Source organism: Furipterus horrens, unplaced genomic scaffold, assembly GCF_987537825.1.
Source record: "Furipterus horrens unplaced genomic scaffold, mFurHor1.1.pri manual_scaffold_6, whole genome shotgun sequence".
Lineage (NCBI taxonomy): Eukaryota > Metazoa > Chordata > Mammalia > Chiroptera > Furipteridae > Furipterus > Furipterus horrens.
The window spans coordinates 109,409,269-109,431,034 of record NW_028327176.1 but is presented as its reverse complement, the minus strand read 5'-3'; the positions used below and the strand labels follow the sequence as shown (position 1 = coordinate 109,431,034).

The 21,766-nt window shown below is 36.7% G+C and overlaps 1 protein-coding gene across 1 annotated transcript in view; it reads right to left on the bottom strand.

Moving 5' to 3' along the window:
* The window catches only part of PRIM2 (DNA primase subunit 2), a 316,163-nt gene that overhangs the window by 18,242 nt on the left and 276,155 nt on the right, over nt 1-21,766 (bottom strand). The window contains exon 12 of the mRNA XM_090280494.1: nt 18,379-18,461. Coding sequence (XP_090136620.1) covers nt 18,379-18,461 — 83 coding nt within the window. The remainder of the gene's footprint in view (nt 1-18,378; nt 18,462-21,766) is intronic.

Genomic DNA, 21,766 nt, shown 5'->3' with positions numbered 1-21,766 from the left:
CAGTGCTAGGAACAGATAGGAAGGGTGGAGGAAACAGGAAGCTGATTTCAAAAACCCAGGAAATTGATGATGAAGGTGTGGGTCAGGATGGTAACAGTTGTGGTGAGAAGGGGTCAGATTTGGAGATGGGAGCAATTCCTACTTAATGACCATTACTGTTTTTGAAAACTAGCTATTCTACATGAAAATGCTCGACATGAACCTGATCCTCAATGATTTAGAATAAGGCATTACCTATAATTGAACTGCCCCTCTCCTAGACTGATTTCCTAAACAAAACTAGTTTTAAAACTCATTAAAATACCAACATATAAGTAATAAACTGTCATGTAAAATAAATGTAAAATACCACTAACTGGTCACTAAGCAATATGATTCACAGATGCTTTTTAAGCAGTAGTGTATGAGTACGGCACCCCTTAGCGTCACCAGCATTTTAGATGCACAGCCCTTTGCTGACATCAGGATTGTCACAAGTGATTTTGATGCTCTACGATTTATATATGAAGTGCAACTTGAGACTTTTTCTGCACCTCATTTTCTTATATTTTTGTGGCATAAACATCACTGGCAAACACTGTATTAGATATTCTACAGGTATGTGCTGGTGCAATCTGCTGATGGACTGGAAGACTCCAAGGCAGGACATGCAAACCTAAAAATCAAAGGATGGGAAAGGAGAACTGAGGTGTGAGCAAGATACTAAAATTTAGTTTGTGAAGTAGGAGCAAAAATAGAAACATGGCAAAGAAACACCAAAATCCAAGAAGGACAAGTGCCCGAGGGAGAATCTGTTAAACAGAATTTGGGGACAAAAGCTAAAATCTCTACAATATGTTTTACATCCCCTGGAAAGAGTGTCTTCCCCTACGTGAACCACTATGTGTTCATCAGAGACGCTGAGAGCGCTCCCTGCTGGCCCAGCAAGGCTGGGCAGGGGCGGCTGAAACGCATGGCCCCTGGGGTTACTGAGCCATCTTTACTTTCTGAATCCAGGGTCTTAGGAATGCAGGTATCACACAGAATCTAATTTTTTTTGTTAAGTCATAATTCGAGTAACCTTTTTTTAAAGTGCTAAGTTTTAACAGAAGAGTCCATGTCCCAGGGCTGTGGACAGACAGGCTTGACTTATAGCCAGACTACTGCGAACCTGAGAATGATTAGGATTTAACAAAAAGTGGTGTGCTTTTCTTTGGAACTGCAATTTTTCTTTGATGCTTTCTCAAGAATGAAGAAATATTGGATGTGGTAATATTTTACAATGTCCTAATTTTGACCATACCTACCTAGCCATTTTTTTTAAATATGCTTTTGCCGGGGCGTGGGGGGTGGGCAGGATACAGGGAGTTTATAATATGCTTGTTTATATCTTTTGTGTTAGAATCATATATTAAATATGTTAACTTTTTTAAAAGATAAATATTCCGTAGAGAAGCCAGAATGAAGACATGGTCAGGCACCAGTCAGGTCTGCCCACACTACCTGTGCAGGTCCTGCCCTCTGTCCTCACAAACCATCCTTGCCCTCCTTAGTGGGACAGTCCCCTGCGCCAAGGTCCAGCCCGCAGTGACTGGCCAGAGTGAGGGTCAGAAATAAACGGGTGAGGGAAGCCATACTACACCAAGGCAGAAACTCACTGAGAGGAACAAATGGAAAGAGACAAAAGGAAACAAAGAGGAAGAGGAAAGACCATGTGAAAGAAAAATGTGCAAAACCAGAGAAATAGGTAAATGAGATGGAGCCCACAATCTGCTGTTTACATGGTCTACAAACATTAAAGTATAAGCCAGAGCACACAAAAGGTTTTCACTAACCAATGGCATGAACCCCAGTTTTTGTGTTTCATTCTAGAAGAGCCAGAGCACACCACGAAGTCCTCTTGCATACAACATTAATACCAAAATAAGTTGTCTAAGGACAAAACCAAGTCAGCTGTCTAGCCTAGTAGTTTCCTAATTCAGCTTAAAAATATTTATATGACCAAACAATTTGAACAGTCATCTCAAATAAAGGCGTATTTGAAACACAAACTTATTATTTAAAGAAAATACTTCTATGAAGATCTGAGAATACTGCCTAAATAGCAATTTGACCTTTGGTTTTTAATGCCAATATTTCCAGACTAAAGTACAAAATGTCAAGCATAACAATCCATTTATTATCCTAATCGAATTCATCAGTAATCAAAAGGCTAAGAAAAATTAAGAGTAGTAATAAACTACTATATTTGGTCAATCATATCTTTTAACTTTTTCTCTCTATATTTTTAACTGTTCTTTTTATCAGCTAACGCCCACCAAGAATATTAGACCTGTTTTTTTAAACACTACAGTTTGTCATTTTGCAAGAAAACATTCATCGTGCTTGTAATTGCTACGTTTGATTAAAGTATTACACACACTCATCTACTATTTCATCTTCAAGGCAAATTACCAGTTTGATATTGAATTCTAATACAGTGGCTAACCAAGGTATCATTGTGTGGAAGAACAACAGAGCAAATAAGGTGATATTGTCATCATCTGATTGGTGATAGATCATAGCCAGCTGACAAACATGTGACACAACATACCGGTGGAGAATGCTACATTTATATTTACACACACATATACACATACATAAAACAGAAATATAGATCGCATTTTGTAACTCTGAGCCACAGTTCCTTCTTTCTTCCTAATCTAACATTCCCTGCCATCTGCAAATTCCTCTCTGCCTTTTGCTTCAGTGCAGGCCAGTGAGGCTCAGGTGATTCCCTGGCAGCAGAACGGAGCCGCCTGCCGGCCTGGGCTTCAGTGAGCCGAGCGCCGTTACAGCTAGGTGTGCTACGCTCACACAGTTAATATGCCTCTAACTCAAGGTCATATTCTGTCTCATTTAAAAGTGATAATAAGCTTGTTTCTTCCTAAAAAGCACCACCTTTCAAATGTAAACCATGCTGATTTTTTTCCACTTCATTGCTAGCCTTCTTTATCTCAGAGGTGGGAGAAAATGTGAGAGAGAGGCAGAGTCTGGAACACTTTCAAGCATTACTTTGCCTCTGTTTCTCACACACTCAGCATAGTTTATCTTGTGCTGCCTTACTACTCTGCTGTGACCTTCGTTTGTTGGCAGATCAGGGGCAAGTTTCCATCTTGTGAAGATCTACTTCCATTCACTTCAGACGTATATGCCAAGAACTTTTCTGACTCATTCTTCATTGCCTATACACAGAGTTATCTGACTGAACTGATTCTACCTCCAACAGTCTTTAAGACCTATCGTTTCCTTGCCATTGTTCAGACTCTCATTCTCTTTATTATCACAAAGCTTCTAGATTTATTCTTTCCTTACTCAAGACAGCTTCCAAACTGCCATCATAGTAACTTTTCTAAAATCTAAATGAAATCCTGGCATTGCTGGCTCCCTGCGTGGAGGGGGCACGGACTCTTCATCATGGCTCACACGGCTGTCTTCATCAGGCCACAGTCTCACTCCCTGGGTACCCCTGGCCACAACAGTCCTTACATTCTAGTCCAGCTTCCCCCACCGTCTCCTTAGCACACAAAATCCTAGTGACAAATCAGTGGGTTTTTCTAGTCTAATGCATCGCTTGATGTGGTTTAATCCAAAATTATCTCAGTTACCTTATGGCAAGACTTATTGGGGTGGTATTTCTAAACTAGTTTGTCCTGAGAACCTGTTTTCATAGACCTCCCAGGACTAGGGTGCCTCAGAAGACACCCAGACAACCTTACCTAGATACTCGTAGGCTCGCCTCTCCCAAGTCTCCTCATTCCCCTTATCTTGTCTAGTCTTCTCTTACCACACAATTTGTTTATTGTCTGTCTCCCCCACTGGAGTATCAGCTCCATGAAGACAGGGGCCTTATTAGCTGTGTTCACTGCTATATCCCCAATGTCTGGAATAGTAACTGGATACAGTCACCATGCAATTATTATTTATTGATGTTGAATGAACGTTGTTTCTTTTGTGTGATAGGCCCTACTTCCATCTACTGGGGAAACCCCTATTCAACCTTCAAAACCCATTCAATTAATACCTCCTGCCCTAGCAAATCTGTCTCCTCTGAATCGACAACTAGCCCTTAGAATATAGTTATATTAAAGCAATTATCATGCTTCATTTTAGTTAAATATGCCTTTTTTTACTCCACTAGGCTAAAAGCTCTAAAATAGTTTCTTAATCATCTTTCTACTTCCAGATTTGAACATGATAAAAACTCGGTGACATGTTGAGTGCTCAGTAAATGTTTATTGAGTGATAAAGTAAATGTCTTTCCTCACCAGAGCAACTTCTGTTTCAATCAGTCTTAGAACTCTTTTACTAGAACCTATGCAGTTAAGACTGTTGCTTTCATTTCTTTTTTTTTTTTTTTCTTTCTTTCTTTAGTAGCACCACAGGAAAAATAAGTCACTAATTTAATTTAGTTCTTCTACAAGGTTCTAAAAGGCCTTGAATAACGCAAACATACAACACCTCCCCCCAACTCTCCTGTCACCTGTCCAACTCCAGCTGACACAGCAGCAGTGGAGGTAGGTATGGCGTTACAGCCCTCACTCGATAGCCCAGGAAGGACCGAAGGGAGAAGCAACACTCCAGCCTGAGTGGCCAGTGCTAATGGTGACTAAACCCAGTGGTAAAAACAAAGCCATGGATGTGCAACGTCCCCCCCCTCGCCCCCCAACACACACACATTGCAGCAGAACCCAGTAGAGGCAGCTGGGACACCTCAGATAGTAAGGATGGCATGGCTGGCAGCCTCTGGTTGCAGAGAAGCAGCACTAGGAGCTTAAAGACCCAGCGCCCCACAGCCTGCCATCCCACCACGGGGCAGTGCCCTGAGACCACAGCAGCCCAGTCACAGAGGGGACACCCACCTCCTCAGGAAATAGGCACGGTTTCCACAGCCAGGGAAACACCACATCACGGAAACCCTGGAAGTCCCAGCAGTGCAGGTAAGAGAAAACAAAAACTTGTGCTATAGCATCATCTACTGGAAAACAAAAGAAAGACCTCTGATTACCAACCTGATAAACTGTCAACACCAAAACAGTACCTAAAAAAGATTTCGGTTCCTCAAATGCCCAGGCAGAAACATAATCCATCAGTACCATGAATAACCAAGGTAACAAGGTAGCTCAGAAAGAAAATGAAGTCTCCAGAAAACAAACTCAAAGACATAGAACACTGTGATTAAAATGATTTAAATTTCAAAATTGTAGTTCTAAAAAAACTAAATGAGATACAAAAAAACTCAAAAAGGCAGTTCAATTATCTCAGGAATCAAAACGAATGAACAAAACGAGTACTTTACCAAAGACACTAAAACTGTAAAAATACCAAACAGAAATCCTTAGCTGAAAAACTCAATACATGAGATGAAGAATAAATTAGAGAGGTTAGGAAGTAGAGCAGACCAGACAGAAGAAAGAATTAGAGATCTCAAAGAAATCTAGAAATGACTCAGGTGGAAGAACAAAGAGAATTGAAAGTTAAAAAAAGAGAAAGAAAATTCTAGAAGAACTATCTGACTCCATTTGAAAGAGCAATATAAGAGTAACAGGTATATCAGAAGAAGAACAGAGAGAGAAGGGGACAGAGAGCCTATTCAAACAAATGATAAGAACACCCTAAACCTATGGGAAGAGCTGGACCCTCGAATCCAAGAAGTTAATAGAATACCTAATTATCTCAATGCAAAAAGATCTTCTCCAAGACACATTATATTAAAACTGTCAAAAGCTAATGACAAAGAATTCTTAAGGCAGCCACGGAAAAGAGGACTTAAACTGTAAAGAAAATCCCATTAGATTATCATCAGCTGTTTCAGCAGAAATGTTACAGGCTTGAAGTGAATGGAATCAAATATTCCAATATACTGAAAGAGAGAAATAATCAGCCAAGAATAATATATCCAGCAAAGTTACTCTTCAAATATCAGGGAGAAATACAGGCTCTTCCAGACAAACAGAAGCTGAGGGAATTTGCCACCACAAGACCTACAGTACAAGAAAGGTTAAAAGGAGCTCTTCTACCTGCAACAAAAAGACGGAAGGGCACAAAGGTGCTAGATGACAGAGAGAGAAGCAGGAAACTGCGACTCTACAACAGGGTATCTGTTAAACAATTACAACATAAAGATTAAAGGAGGTAAAACCATTTAAAAAAATATAGCTTCTGCAATTTGGAAATGAATGCACAGCATTAAAAAGGGTGAGTTAAGAACATGGAAGGAGAAGGGAAAAGGCCTGAACTTGCACAGGTGAATGGAGATAAGGATCAATTAGAGGAAAAAGAACTACTGTACGTATAAAACTCTCCAGAAAAGAAATGATAACAAAAATCTAGAACTGAGAAAATTAACATAAAAAAGGATGAAACAGAGGAAAAAGTCACAGAATACCGCCCAGCTAAAAGCGCGCACAGAAACACAAGGAGGAAGAAACAAGGGCGATACAGCAACTGGAAAGCAAAATTAAATGACTACACTAAGTTCTCCATTTCAAGAATCACCCTGCCTGCAAGTGGATTGAACTTTGTGAACGTGACCCCAAAGGCAAGTGAAGTTAAAGCAAAAATAAGTCAGTGGGACCATACCAAACTAAAAAGCTCTGCACAGAAAAAGAAGATACTGTAAATCAGGGGCTAGTATCTGAAATATGTAAAAAACTTAACTTGACGACAACAACAAATCCAATTAAAAAATGGGCAGAGGACCTAAACAGACACCTTTCCCAAGAATACATGCAGATGGCCAACAGATACATAAAAAGTTGCTCACCTTCATTAGGTATATAAGGGAAATGCAAATCAAAACCACAATGAGATGCCACCTCACACCTGTCAGAATGGCTACTATCAGTCAGACAAGAAATAAGAGCGGGAGAGGATGTGGAAAGAAGGGAACCCTCGTACACTGCTGGTGGGAATGTAAATTGTGTAGCCTCTATGAAAACAGTATGGAGGTCCCTCAAAAAATTAATAGAGCTACTATATGACCCAGCAACTCCTCTTTTGGGTTTCTAGCCAAAAACCTTGAAAACACTTATAAAGATACATGCACCCATATGTTCAGTGTAGCATTATTCACAATAGCCAGGACATGCAAACAACTTAAGTGTTCTTTGATAGATGACTGGATAAAGATGGGGTGCAAAGTACATAGCCCTAAAAAAATGAAGAAACATTTCCATTTGTGACAACATGAATGGATCACATGAAATGTCAGACAGAAAAGGACAAGAACCATATGATTTCACTCATGTAGGATATAAATCAGAAAGCAACATGCAAATTCACAGGCCACAGAATGGTAGTTACCAGAGGGGAAGGGGGTGAGGGTGGATGAAAGGAGACCAGACTTTGGGTGGTGAGCACACTATACAAAATATAGACAATGTGTTATGGAAACTTATCGTATATAATGTTATTAACCAATGTTACTTCAATAAATTTAATTTAGAAAAATAAATAAAAGGACTTGATAGGTTTCTGTACTCATCTGAGGACAACTTCAGAGAAGAGAATGAAAATATTCTATCAACTTAACTTGAATCCAGATGTAGAACTCTGCCACTGATATATTTAGTTTTACACATACAGGTAAACATACTAATATATGCAGACAGAGCAGCCTCTGCCACCAGCTCTCAGAGAAGCTATCTATTACCTGATTGACTCATTCACTCACTCATTCCATTCAGCCCACATTCACTAAGCTCTCATAATGAACTCCAGGCTCTATGGTTAGGGGTTGGATTTCTAGAAATAAAAGATACCACTTATGCCCTTGGGGAGGATAAGGCCACAATCACAATCTGGGGGGCAGGGGGACAAATAAGAACATACATACTACAAAACAGGTGATGAGTGACCTAATCCAGAAAAATACATGTTACAAAGGGGAAAGGGAGGAAAAGTGTTCAGTAAGAACTTCCAAATTATAATGAATGAATAAGAATGATCAAGGTAAACTGTGAAGAAAGGAGTATGGACAATCCGGACACAGGGAATAACATTCAGAAGAGGCACAGAAACTTGACAGCAAAGTGTTGTGAAATGTGCAGAAATTAAAAGTATATGAGAAGGGTTACTTTGGCATCAGTGTGAAGGACTTTGGGATGCCGGGAGATGAATTGTGAAAGTAGAAATGAAAATAACATATTACACCCTGCATTATAGCAGATAGGGAGAAGAAAGAAGAAGCGATAGATTCGCGAGCTTTCAGAGACAGGAAGGAGTCTTGACTACCAGACTTCTGGCTTGAGCATCTAGTGTCCCATTCATTCTTCCTGGGGGCAGTGTATGCAGACTCTGTGGTATGCTGTCTGTATCCCCCTTCTCAGGACAAGGGAACATATTTCTTCAGGGTCTGAGAGTGCTGACCACTGACAGCTTGCAGCAGAGGTCCCCAAAGCTGAAGAAAGCCATCTTGTTCAAGGCGATGCTCCCTTTCTGGAAGGAACCTGAACCAATGACTGGAAGGCCAAGACTTCTTACTCCAATTGGGGCAAATGTGCGGGGTCATCCCAGCTTCAGAGCTCCCTGTGGGATCAGCCTCAGAGCAATTCTCCTCCCACCCTATCTTGTCTCCTTCCCTCCCTCACAGGCCCTGATCCTGAGAGCACTCCCCAGTGACTATCCTGCCCACAAATCTCCACCACAGCAACCAGCTCTGTGATATGGCACAAGTTATTTGCATCTTTGTTTTTGCAGGGAGAGGGCTAGGAAGAAGGTGAATACCTTGGAAAATCTGATTAAAACACTGGACCTCTCCAGTTAAAAAAGTGTACTAGCCACAATTTAAATCCTTACATATTCTTACAAGTCAGCCAAATATTCAATAGTAAACAGAAGTAAGCTTTCTGGAAGGTGTATGACACCCAATTTAATAATCACATTACATTACTTCCTTACTATGATTTTTATCACAAATATTAAAATTTTCTCATTGTCTTTTAACAACTGTATTGGAATAAACGTTTTGATTCATTAAAAGTAGGCACAAAAAAATGATTCTTGAGGAGCAATTTAAACGTCCACCCAAAATACAGAATTCCTCAGTGAAGATTAATACCAAAATCTGAATTTAAGTTATTAGGGAACATCAACAACTAAGTGAACTTGGAACGAGGGAAGAAGGAAGGAGAAGGAACAGGAGAGGAAAGAAGAGGAGGAGGGAAGAGGACACGTGAGAATATATGGGTAAATCTGCTCAGAGATATGCAAAAAATATTGCCAAACCTCAATTCCATGGTTTACTTACTAATTATAACTTTGCTTCAAGTATTCTTTTTTCTTTCCCTACTTTAAAAGCAATCATGTTCAGAATCACTATGCCCTATAATCTTTATGAAAATAATTTAAAGTATTTATACTAATTTTATATTAATTTCAAAGAGATGTGTCAAATCAGATATGTTCTTACAAACAGAGGTAAAACGTAAAATCTGTCATTTAAAGTTTTTTCCTGAGAGTAGAAGAATATGTGTAAAATTTCATGTGTGATATATATAAATTTAGAAATAGAAACTGTCTAACAAGAAATAAATTGTAAATTGATGGTACACTCTACCAAAAAGTATGAAATGGTTTCAGCTAAGCAGATGAAGAATCTGAAACACTTGCTTTATGAAATAAGGTCAGTTATTTAATTTTCTGAATACTTGAAGTTTGATTCTCCAAAAGAAATGAGGGGAGGAGAAGAATATAAAGCTGGTCGTGAAATAGAACTAAGCTAGGAGAACAGCTTTACATCTATAGGTGGACAGGCTGAGTATCATTATAGGTATCATAAGTTTACACTATCATGTATTACTGAATGATATCTATGTTACTGATATCTACTCTCTATAGATATCAGTAATTTCTCACATAATAAAATAATTATAGAAACATACATAACTGTAAACACACTACTAAATTTTCTTATAAGACTTAGCTAACAAAGGCCTGTGTTATTTGACTTCCAAAGTGATTTTTATTCAAATCACCTTGAACAATATGAAATAATCTTCAAATGACCATCAGTCTAGAAAAAAAAAGGAAGGACACATACAGAAATGGTGATAGAGCCAAAACTACAACCACATCCCCCTGGTGCCAATGCCAATGCTCAGCTTTCCATCTTTTCCTTAATGAGGTTCTAAGATTTATTAAGAACAATGTACACATTTTCAACTACGAAACTGAAAAAAGCAAGCTAAGTGCAGCAAAGTACTGTTCTTAGATATCAGAAGAGATGCTCCTGGAGATGAAATAGATAGAAAAGCTGCTCTTAAAAGCAGTTACTGCTCATAAAGTAATGGACAGACTGACTACCACCATCTATGGATAAGTACCCCCACCTAAGAAAAAATAGGAGTTTTAGGTAGTTCAGATTTATATGAACATTGAATAGGAGTCATTGAGGTTTATCTTTGCCATAAAATCTTTTTGACATAGTGTTACTTTTAAGCCTTTGAAACTACTTGGAAAGATTTCTTCATTAAAAAGACTTTACCAGTTTTAGATTTAATATGTTCACTAACATCTTGAGAATTTTTGGGCTGTGAAACCTCTCAAAACATAAAGAGCATACCTTTTTCTCATATTTCATGATTTTACCATCAGTAGTAAGTTTTCTTGGAAGCACCAATAAGATTTTCTTTTAAATAATCATTAATGGTTATGCTGAGTCAAAATTATAAACCACATTTCCTTCTGCTCTAAAAAAAGTGAAATAAAAGTGTTTCAAAAATGCATTTGTAAATAAAGCATCACTTCAGTCAGAAATATTGAAAAGAGAGTAACCTTTTACTCATTTATAGCTCAACATGTAAAGGTAAGTATTGGTTGTAATAGGTTAAATACAATCATACGCTAGCAGCAAACATTAAAATATTTGGAAATGGAACCTGATTGCTAACAGTCAACAGTCTCAAGTAACTGTTTACAGCAGTGTTCTCCAACAGAAATAGAAATGACATCTGTAATTTTAAATTTTCTATATCCATAATTAATAAGGTAAAAAAGCAGATAAAATACATTTTAGTAATTCAAATTATGCTGATTAAAATTAGTGTTGGCATTTCAGCATATAATCAATATAAAAATATCACTACTGAGATATTTTACAATGCTTATTTTTTATACTAATTTTATAAAACCTGGTATATATTTTATTTTTATAGCAAGTGGTATACTGGAGCTGGCTCAAATTAGCTTGTGAGAGTCAACTGTGCATCTCTCTTCCCAACTCAGGTTTGTAACGTCATATTGGTTATCTGACTCTGGGTATAGTAGCATTTATATCACAGTAATCAACAAATGACATAAATCAAAGCTTTTTTCCCCCCTAAAGAGCTGGTTTCAATGCATCACAGCCTCAGCCCTTCTTAATCAGAACCAGCCACACTTTTTTGTATGAAGAGTCATCATATGTAGCTAGTGGCTACTACATTGAACAGCACAGACCTGGCATATGAACCGAATCAGACTTCCAGAGTTAGCAATCTGTAATATTCAAATGTCCTCCAGTCTTCTACAAAATATTATAAGTGATGGGAAGAAACAAGAAAGTAGGGCCTATTCACAGGAGAAATAACAACTGTCCCCTAAAAGGCTCAGACATTAGACTTACTAGACAAAGACTTCTAATCAACTGTCTTAAACATTCTCAGAAAATAGACAAAGGAAACCAGAAGAAATGTCTTAACAGATAGAAAATAGCAATAAAGAGAATGAAACTACAAAGAGGACCCAGACAGAAATTCTACAGCTAAGAATTACAATAACTAAAAGGAAAAAGGAAAAAGCCAATTTCAGCAGGCGGTAATAAAGAATGAGCAAACTTGAAGCTAGGTCCATTGAGATTATCCAGTCTTAAAAGTAGAAAAAATAAACATTGAAGAAAAAATGAACACAGCCAAAGACGTATGTGGCACACTATCAAGTGTACCAACACGTGCATAAAGGGACAGCCAGAGGAATAGACAGAAATGGATAAAAGGAATAGTTGAAAGAATAGCTGAAAATCTCCCAAATTTGATAAAAGACACATATCCAAGTAGCTCAACAAACTCCAAAAATGATAAATACAAAGAGATCTACACCAAAACACATTATAAACAAATCAGAAAAAGACAAAGATGGGGAATGTTGAAAGCAGCAAGACAAACCACTCATCACATACAGGAGATACTCAAGAGATTAACAGCTGATTTTCTCAGCAGAAACCGTGGATGCCAGAAGTCAGTGAGATGACATATTTTGCTGAAAAGGTAAAATTGTCAACGAAGACTATTCCTTCAAAAATGAAGAAGAAATTAAGACATCCCCAGATAAACAAAAGCTGAGAGAATTTGTTGCTCCTAAAACTGCCCTATGAGAAATGATAAAGGGACTTCAGGCAGGGAAAAAAGGTCACTAGGTAATAACTCAATGCCATCCAGAATTAAAGGACACTGGTACAGGTATATAAAAGCCAGTAATCTTTGTATGTAACTCTCCTCTTTATCTTCCAATATGATTTAAAAGACAAATATACAAATAATTATAAATTGATATCAATGGGCATATATAATATATAAAGATGTAATTTGTGTAAACCAAAAAGGAGACAGAGCTATAGAGAAGCAGAGTTTCTTTGAAAGAAACTCAAAAGAATTTAAACTAAATTTAAAGTAAAAAGGAAAATAAGAAAGAAAAGCAAATACTACAGAAGCAGACCAGTGCAGTGGAAGGAAGCTGAGCAGCAGGGCCACGTGAAGTGTGAATGCTGGCCTTCTATACTGAGCTCCATGGCTTGAGCAGTCTCTTATCTTTTACAAACTTCAGCTTTCTCTTCTGAAACACAGGGATAATATTGTGGTAAAAATCAGATGAGATATAGTTTAAGAAAAAAAAATACTAAAAAGTAACAACATTTATAGACTATAACAAAAAATGTTAGCTCCACTGTGGCATATATGAGTATTACAATGAACCTTTTTATGTTAGTCTGTGGCATATAATGGTATTCCCTGTAATTTTAAATTGCATTTCCCTAATACCTAATGATGAACATTTTTTCATGTATCTATTATTTACATATTTTCTTTGATGAAATGCCTATTCAAAACTTTTGCATATTTAAAAACTGTTCTTTGCATTTTTATATGTTCTCCATACAAGTATTTTATGAAATATATGCCTTGCAAATATTTCTTCCAATATGTGGCTTATTTTATTATTCTCTTAGTTTGTTCTGTTTACAGAACAAAATTTTAACTTTGATAAAGTCTAATTTGTCAATATTTTCTCTCAATGGGACATGCTAAGCCCAAGGTCCTTCAGATTTTCATGCTTTCTTCTGGAAGCTTTACATTTTACATTTTGACCTATGACCCACTTCAAATTAATTTTTCTATAAGGTGTGAGATATGTGACTATGTCCTCCCCCCACCTCCTCCTTCTGGCACATGGACATTCTGTTGTTCTAGAACTACTTGTTGAAAATACTACCCTTTCCTTATTTAATTGCCCAGGTACATTTGTTTAAAAACCATTTGGCCATATTTATGTGGGTCTATTGCTTTCCAGGCGAATCTCTCTGTTTATCATTTCTCTAATATTACATTGTCTAAATTCCAGTAGCTTTATAGTAAGTTTTGGAATCAGGTAGTTGCACTTCAAATTTTCTCCTTCAATTGCTTTCATCAGTGTTTCAGTATAAAGATCTTGCACATATTTTGATAAATACATTTTAAAATAATATCTTTTTGCTACTATTGCATATGGCACTTTAAATTTTTTTTAGTTTCTAATTATTTATAATTGATTTTTGTATACTGACTGAGAATCCCACTCAATTAGTTATAATAGAATTTTGTTAGGTTCATTGAGATGTTTTTTCATAACTCACATTGAAAACAGAGAAAGTTTTTTTTCTTTCTTCCTTTCTAATCTGCCTTTATTTTTACTATTCTTGCCTTATTGTACTGATTATAGCTGGAGAACATATTTTGTATAGTTTCAGTTCATTTAAGTTTGTAATGGATTTTTTTAAGACCCCAAATACAGTCTATCTGGATTAATGTTTTATGTGCATATGGAAAAAAAAGTGTATTCACCTGTTGTTTGGTGTTATATTCTACACATGTCACTTAGGTCAGTCACGGTGGCTGACAGTGTTGTTCAGGTCTTCTGTATACTTACTGATTTTCTGTCTGCTTTGGTCTATTCATTACTGAAAGAGGAATGCTGAAATCTCCAAATATCACTGCAGATTTTTCTAGTTCTCACTTCAGTTCTGTTTTTGCTTCATGTGTTTTTAAGCTATGTTGTTGGGGTACAGACAGTTAGTATTTTGATATCTTGTTGGTGAACTGACCTCCATGGTTTGTTTTCTTTTTTTGGCAGGGGGGCGGGGGGGAGCTGCTGAAAAATAAATGCAGACCTGCCTGTTTTCTTTGGATTTATTTTGCTGTTCAGTTGCTTTCTTCTTAAGCTGGATACCAAACTCATTCAAGAAGGGAGAGGAAATGTGATCCCATAAATATGCCTTTTTAAAAAAGTATGTGATGCCAGTTAATGCACGATGCTCTCTCTTCTGGTCATCAAAATTCTAATATTTAATATCTAAGTATCTCTAAAAGTTAAGGTATTTTTTTAAAGTAGTTTTCTTCTGAAATAAAAGTAGCTCCATTGAGTTTTACCTTACATGCATTTTAATGATTTTTTCTTGACTTTCATTCAAATTTTAACATGCACTTGGACTTTTTAAAATCTAATTTACATTTATGCCAACCTGCAACTAAGCACTCACCAAAATATTTTACATGGATTTTTTTCATTCACAACTGAGTTTTAGAACTCAGTCCCCCCGGTGTTTCACTCTACCAAGATCCATTCAATAAAGACATCAAGTGAAGACCCAACATTATTTACTGCTTGCCCATGTGCACTATACATCTGTGTTCGTGTCAGATAAAATGTTACAATGCAGGTCCAAAGGATGATGTGGAAATTACTAACCAGCTTCAACTAAGTAAGGAATCTACTTATGGATCAAGAGTAAATGGAGGAATGCAATGGAATTAAAGCAAAGTGTAAACAAACGTAATGATTACTATTAAATAAATACAATCTCTCAGTAGACATGGTAACAAATGCCCTGTATTTTCTAAAAAAGTGATTCTTTACCATTGCTGAAAAAGCCCGATTCTTTTCTTTTAGATTCCCTGTCAAATTTGTCATTTATAGTTCCTAACTGTTCCTATGTCCAGAATACCATTCCTACTCCACTTACTCTCAGCTAATGATCAAATCTCTTACTTTGTAAGGAGGAGTGAGGCCACTGGATAAACTCAATCAACTTCCCTTTGCTCTGCTGCTAAGCTTGTCCCTATATTCCCACATTGGCTGAGATATGCCTTTTCCTGTCTCTATCCTTTGTCCAAGTATATCTCCCCCTTTTCTTCATTAAGGTTTACACTGTCATTGAGTTCCAATTTGCCCCTCTCTGCACCCCACAAAAAACACTCCAGCATTCATTTCATACCTAACTATGCCCACTTACATTTAAACATATTTTCAGCACCTACCAAGTGCCAAGTCACTGAATTACTATGAGAAAGTTAAATAAAAACCCAGTCCTCTTTTTAGGAAATTCAGAAACTTGTGGAAAGATAAATAGTTAAAAAATAATTACAACTGGAGTGATAAGAGCAAAGACATGTACAGTAGAATCGCAGTATACAGATAACAATGGTTAGAGAGGAATTATCTTTTTTTATATCTTTATCAAGCCCACCTTCTCTAATGGGTTTTCTGCTCTTTCTACAAACAGGCTCAGGTCTCCTCTAGCCTTAAACACACACACACACACACACACACACACACACACACACACACACACACACACACACACACACACACACACACTCTCCATTCCGTGATGATTAAGCTAATATCGCTGTCGTCCCCTTTCACTAGCACTTTTTTTTTTATTTAAAGGTCACTTACACTCACTGTCTGCAAATCCAATTCATTGTCTTCTATTCATTCATCTTTTGTAATCTGGGTTTGTACCACTATATTGACACCTCTCACCAAATTAAAGTTGAGTAATCCACTCAACACATCACTTTTCCTCAGTCCTCACTTTACAAAGTTTCTCAGCTATGAATGACTGTTGTGGACCGCACCCTCTTCTCCAAATTCTCTACTTGACTTCCCTGATGCATTGCCTCCCTCTCCACCCAATCCCATTCAGTCTTCCTGATTCTGCTTCCTTCTGCAGCCTCAAAAAGGGCAGTATTAGTCAAGATTCCATTTGAGATATGACTTTGACTCCCTACTTCCTCACTCCACTATTTTGTTCTCCCTCTCTCCCATAGAAAACTCATGATAATCAGCTCTACAGTAACCCAGTATAGAGCAAAATAATCATGAAGTTAGAAGGCCTGGCTTCAATTTCTGCTTCTACCACTGACTTACTAGCTGCGCACCATGGGCATGTCACATCCTATGACTTCTTAAAAGAAAATGGCTCTCTAATGTTCCTTCCAATCCCACAATTCTACAATTCTAACTCAAAAAAAATCAGAATTTTAGTTCTGACTTCTCTAATGCACTACAAAGCTGTATTCTGCCTGCCATCTAAATGCCCCCACCTCTAAAACTAATCTCCTTAACCAACAACTTTTAAGTTGTCCACTAATATTTATGTACTGGTGCCACCATTATCTTAAACTGGAAATTCTAATAATCTTATACACACACCACCTTTCATTCATGCATTCTCTTCCTAATACCCAACCCCCTCTTCAAGGTCTAACTCAAAAACAGTCTCTTCCAGAAAGTGTTCCTTCACCTCTCCTGCAGATTATAACACCCACCTTCCTCAGGAGACCCGTGATAGTCTGTGTGTACAATAGCCTCTCCCATTATCCATGGCTTCAGTTACAACAGTCAATGGAGGTCCAAAATATTAAATTTCCCCAACCATCAACACAGTCTTGCTCCTGACATCCAACCATTGATACTGTAATGGCTTACTGATCCAGGGTCACCTGAAGCAGGTGATCCTATATGTCAGAAGGTCAACAGTAGCCTAAAGTTATGCCTGTGTCATTCATCTCATCATGTAGATGGTTTTATCATCTCACATCATCACAAGAAGGGCGAGTATAGCACAGTAACATATTTTGAAAGAGAGAAAGAAACCACATTCACATAATTTATATTACAGTATATTGTTATAATTGTTCTATCATTAGATATTATTGTTAACCTCCCACTGTGCCTAACTTATAAATTAAACTTTATCATAGGTATATATGTATAAGAAAAACAGTATTTACTGTAATTTCAGGCATCCACTGGGGGTCTTGGAACATATCCCCTATGGATAAGGGGAGCCTACTGTACCTCTCTCATAACACTCGGCATGTTTCCCCCCAGACTGGTTCTGTGGGAGGAGCAGGATTTGTATGTAATTCTTCTTTGCATCCCCCAACAGCACCTTGAACACTGTCTTGCCCAAAATACTGAAAAATTCTAAGATCTTCATTGACTTAAACTAAATTCAACCTAAACTTTGGTCACAGTAGAAGAAGTGGTATTCTAAAGTAATTGTTTTCAAGTAGAAATAATTGTTTACGGGTACATGATTCAGAGGTCTCAGCTCTAAAACATATATTGTTCTTCTTAAAATAAAGAATAAGCTCCTCTTTAATTCCTTCAAAATCCAAATCAACTCAAAACCATACTACAGACAGTAATCCTTACAATGTCACAATACTTTTAAAGACATATCTACTAGAAGATATACTCTTAAATATTTGGTTTTACATTTGAGCATTTTTAAAAATCTTAATCGTTTATGAGGCAATGTATTTTGACAAACTATTAGACCAAATGAACTCTCATTAGAACTGGAGATTCAACATAGGACAACTGATGCTTATCAAGACATTAAGCCACTACACAGCACCATCACCTTCTGCTCTAACCTCCATGCAGCATAGAAAACAATTTCCAAAATAAAATAAGATGTCATTAATTTTCAGGTTCATTAATAAGCTCTAATGCATTCCTTTATAATTTTTTTTAATGTCCTCATTTGCAGTAGTAAAACAAATTGAGAGAAAAAAACATTTCCAGGTTCCTTACTTATTACCAAGAAAAATAAAAAAATGCAACCCAGCAGATGGAAAAACTAGAAACAACTTAGCATTTCCAAGCAGTCTAAACCAGAGGAGTCAAGGCTTCAGCTTAACTCACCTAGAAGATAGGCTGTCTGGTGTGAGGCCTGACAAGGAGTACACAGAATCACTGCAAGAGCATTAAATGAAACTGAGAGGAGCTGTCTGATGCCTCATTACTGAGGATGCAGAGCAGAATCTGACCTACCTGGTTTATCCCTGCGGGAGAGATCTTGTATGACTGCAGCTTCTGCCTCAGCAGCTCTGGATCACTGTGACGGAATGGGCACCCTGACAACAAAAAGCAGGCCAGCACACCAACAAGGTTATTTACTCAGGACTTAGTACAATGCCACACTCGAGAGACTGTCTAAGCTCCCCTTAATTGTCTAACAGCTTATTAATAAAAAAGTTAATTGCCCATGAGTGCAACTGCTTTCCTCTCTTTATCTAAATGACGACTTAGCTGTACGGTTATCAGGGTACTACAGGCTCAAGAGTTACATAAAACGTTACAGCATTCGCAGACTAAGTTGCTCATTCACTAGGAAGAGAAAACAGTTTTAATTGTGCTACTTGCTAATAAGCAGAGATAATCACAAAGTGGCTTTAAAATAGTTTATATAAAAACTTTATACAATTGCACTTTTTTTCTAGTTAAAAATTACATAAAAGGCATATAGAGGAGATAGTGTAAACAAAAAAATATGTGCAAACTATGAAATATGAAAGTCTCAAGTCATTTTTGGATGTAAATTCTATATCCATTTCCCATTGAGTAGAAATAATATAAATTTAAATGAATCATGGATGGGAATGAGATGGACAAATAAGAAACTCTTTCATAGAAAAACAACTTATAGTCGATATATGTCATCTATATATTATTTCATGAGAAAAATAAAAATAAAGATGGATTACTAAAAATATTTGCATAAATAAGAACACAGAAGAATTGAAATGTAAAAGCTAGAGTAGACCAAAATCTAGACAATTTTAGATATTTTAGTAAGAAACTGCAATGACAAATCAAAATACTTAATTAAAAATTTAATACAGAATGCCAGATGATTATTTTCCCATCATACAGATCTGTAAGTTAATTAGAAGCAATTGTGCATTTTTAATGAAAACAATAGGAAATTGGATGGGGAAAAATAATGGAAAAGAGCCTACAGGTCAAACAAATGTGTTTACCAAATCTTAACTACAAATAAAAACATCTGTGATAATAACACTATGGATTCCTACAAATTATGAGATCCATAAAATTTATAGTATGTATTTTATTCAGATTAAAATAGTAGTAATTTTTAGTACAAGGAAATGTTTGAGAATAAATATACTCAAGAATAGATTCAAAATGGATCAAAGACTTAAATGTGAGACTCTACACCATAAAAATCCTAGAAGAAAACATAGGTAGCAAAATCTTGGATATTGCTTGTAGCAATATTTTATCAGATATATTTCCCCAGGCAAGGGAAACAAAGGAAAAAATAAACGAGTTTATACATCAAACTAAAAAGTTCTGCATTGCAAAGAAATCATCAAGAAAATAAAAAGACAACTCACAGAATGGGAGAACGTATTTGCCAATACATATGATAAGGGGTTAATATCTGAAATTTATAAAGAACTTACAAACCTCAACACCAAAAAAACAAACAACCAAATTTAAAAATGGACAGAAGACCTGAACAGATACTTATTCAAAGAGGACATAGAGATGGTCAACAGACATATGAAAAGATGCTCAATGTCACTAATCATCAGAGAAATGCAAATTAAAACCACAATGAGATACCATCTCACACCTGTCAGAATGGCTATCATCAATAAATCAACAAACAAGTGCTGGTGAGGATGTGGAGAAAGGGGAACACTTCTGCATGGTTGGTGGGAATGCAGATTGGTGCAGCCACTGTGGAAAACAGTATGAAGATACCTCAAAAAAAAAAAAAAAAAAAAAAGAAAAGGATCTGCCTTTTGATCCAGCTATCCTACTTCTAGGAGTATAATCAAAGGAACCCAAAACACTAATTTGAAAGAACATAAGCATCCCGATGTTCACTGCAGCATTATTTACAATCCCCAAGATATGGAAGCAGCTCAAGTATCCATCGATAAATGAGTAGATAAAACAACTATGGGATATTTACACAATGGAATTCTACTAGACTGTAAAAAAGAAGAAAAATTTACCCTTTGAGACAGTATGGATGGACCTGGAAAACATTATGCTAAATGAAATCAGCCAGTAAGAGAAAAACAGGTAATATATGATCTCACTCATATGTGGAATCTAATGAACAAACTAAACTAACAGGAAAATGGGGACAGGTTCATAGATGGAGAGCAGGATGTCAGCTAGGGCAAGGGGAGATTAGGGGGTGGAGGGATTGAGCAAAAAGGAAAAAGGACTCATGGACATGACAACAGTGTGGGGATTGCTGGGGGGAGAGGTATATGGGGACTAAATGGTAATGGAAAAAATACAATAAAGATTAAATAAAAATAAAGTTTATATATATACATATATAAATATGTGTGTGTGTGTGTGTGTGTGTGTGTGTGTGTATATATATATATATATATATATATATATAAAATTATAAATAGTTTGGTGCTATATTGCCTGAGTTTGAATCTCAGTTTAACAGTTAGAAGCTAGGAGACTTAGGCAAATTTTGTATCTCCATGTTGACTCAGCTTCACTTTCTGTCAAGTGAGGGGAATACTCACTGAGCTCCTGTGAGAATGTAGTATAAAGCTCTTACATTTCCTGGCACATAGTAAGCACTCAACATGTGTTAGCTATCATTATTGTCCTCAAAAATATCTGATAATGAAATTGTGAAGAATCACAATAAGAAAGAGATGAGGCTGTGTGTGGAATTCTTGGTTCTGCCTAGAATTCTTAAAGGACACAAAAAGATTAACTGAATTACCCAAGTTACATTAGAAATAACAGCTATACCTATATGAAAGGTCACAAAGGGCAAAACCAAGAGCAAACTAAGGATTGCCAAAATACTAAAGATCACACAAAAGTCTTTTAAAGCTATGTTCACTGTAAGGAGAAAACAGAAGAACCAGATTACTACTTAGAGAAACTGGTGTAATTTTAACAGATAACAGAAAGAAAATAGAACTCAGCACTTTGTTTCTATCTTCCACATCAAAGAGAATGATCTTTATTATTGGAAAGGTTTGAACTAACAAGATAACTAAAAAAGTGAATTCATAAACAACTAACACTATCTACAGCTCTAAATATTTGACAAAGCTTTGTGGAAGAGATGGATAAACATCATCCGGAATATATTTATACCTACATAGGTTCCTAACTGGTGGAACAACCCTTCTCGGCAATGCTGCTTAATGAAATAATGTCATCCTCAGGGACTAGTTAGTTTTACAAGTAAGACAAAAATAAAAGGATAGAGATTTCTGGTTTCTAGTCAAGCATGGAAGGAGCTTAGAAGTCGTCACTTAATCCAAATAAGTAAAGAGCTAAACTGAAAAATCAGCAACTTTTCTTGGATCCATCTGAGAAGTGAGGTCACAAGGCAAATTGCTGCCCCCAAAACTGG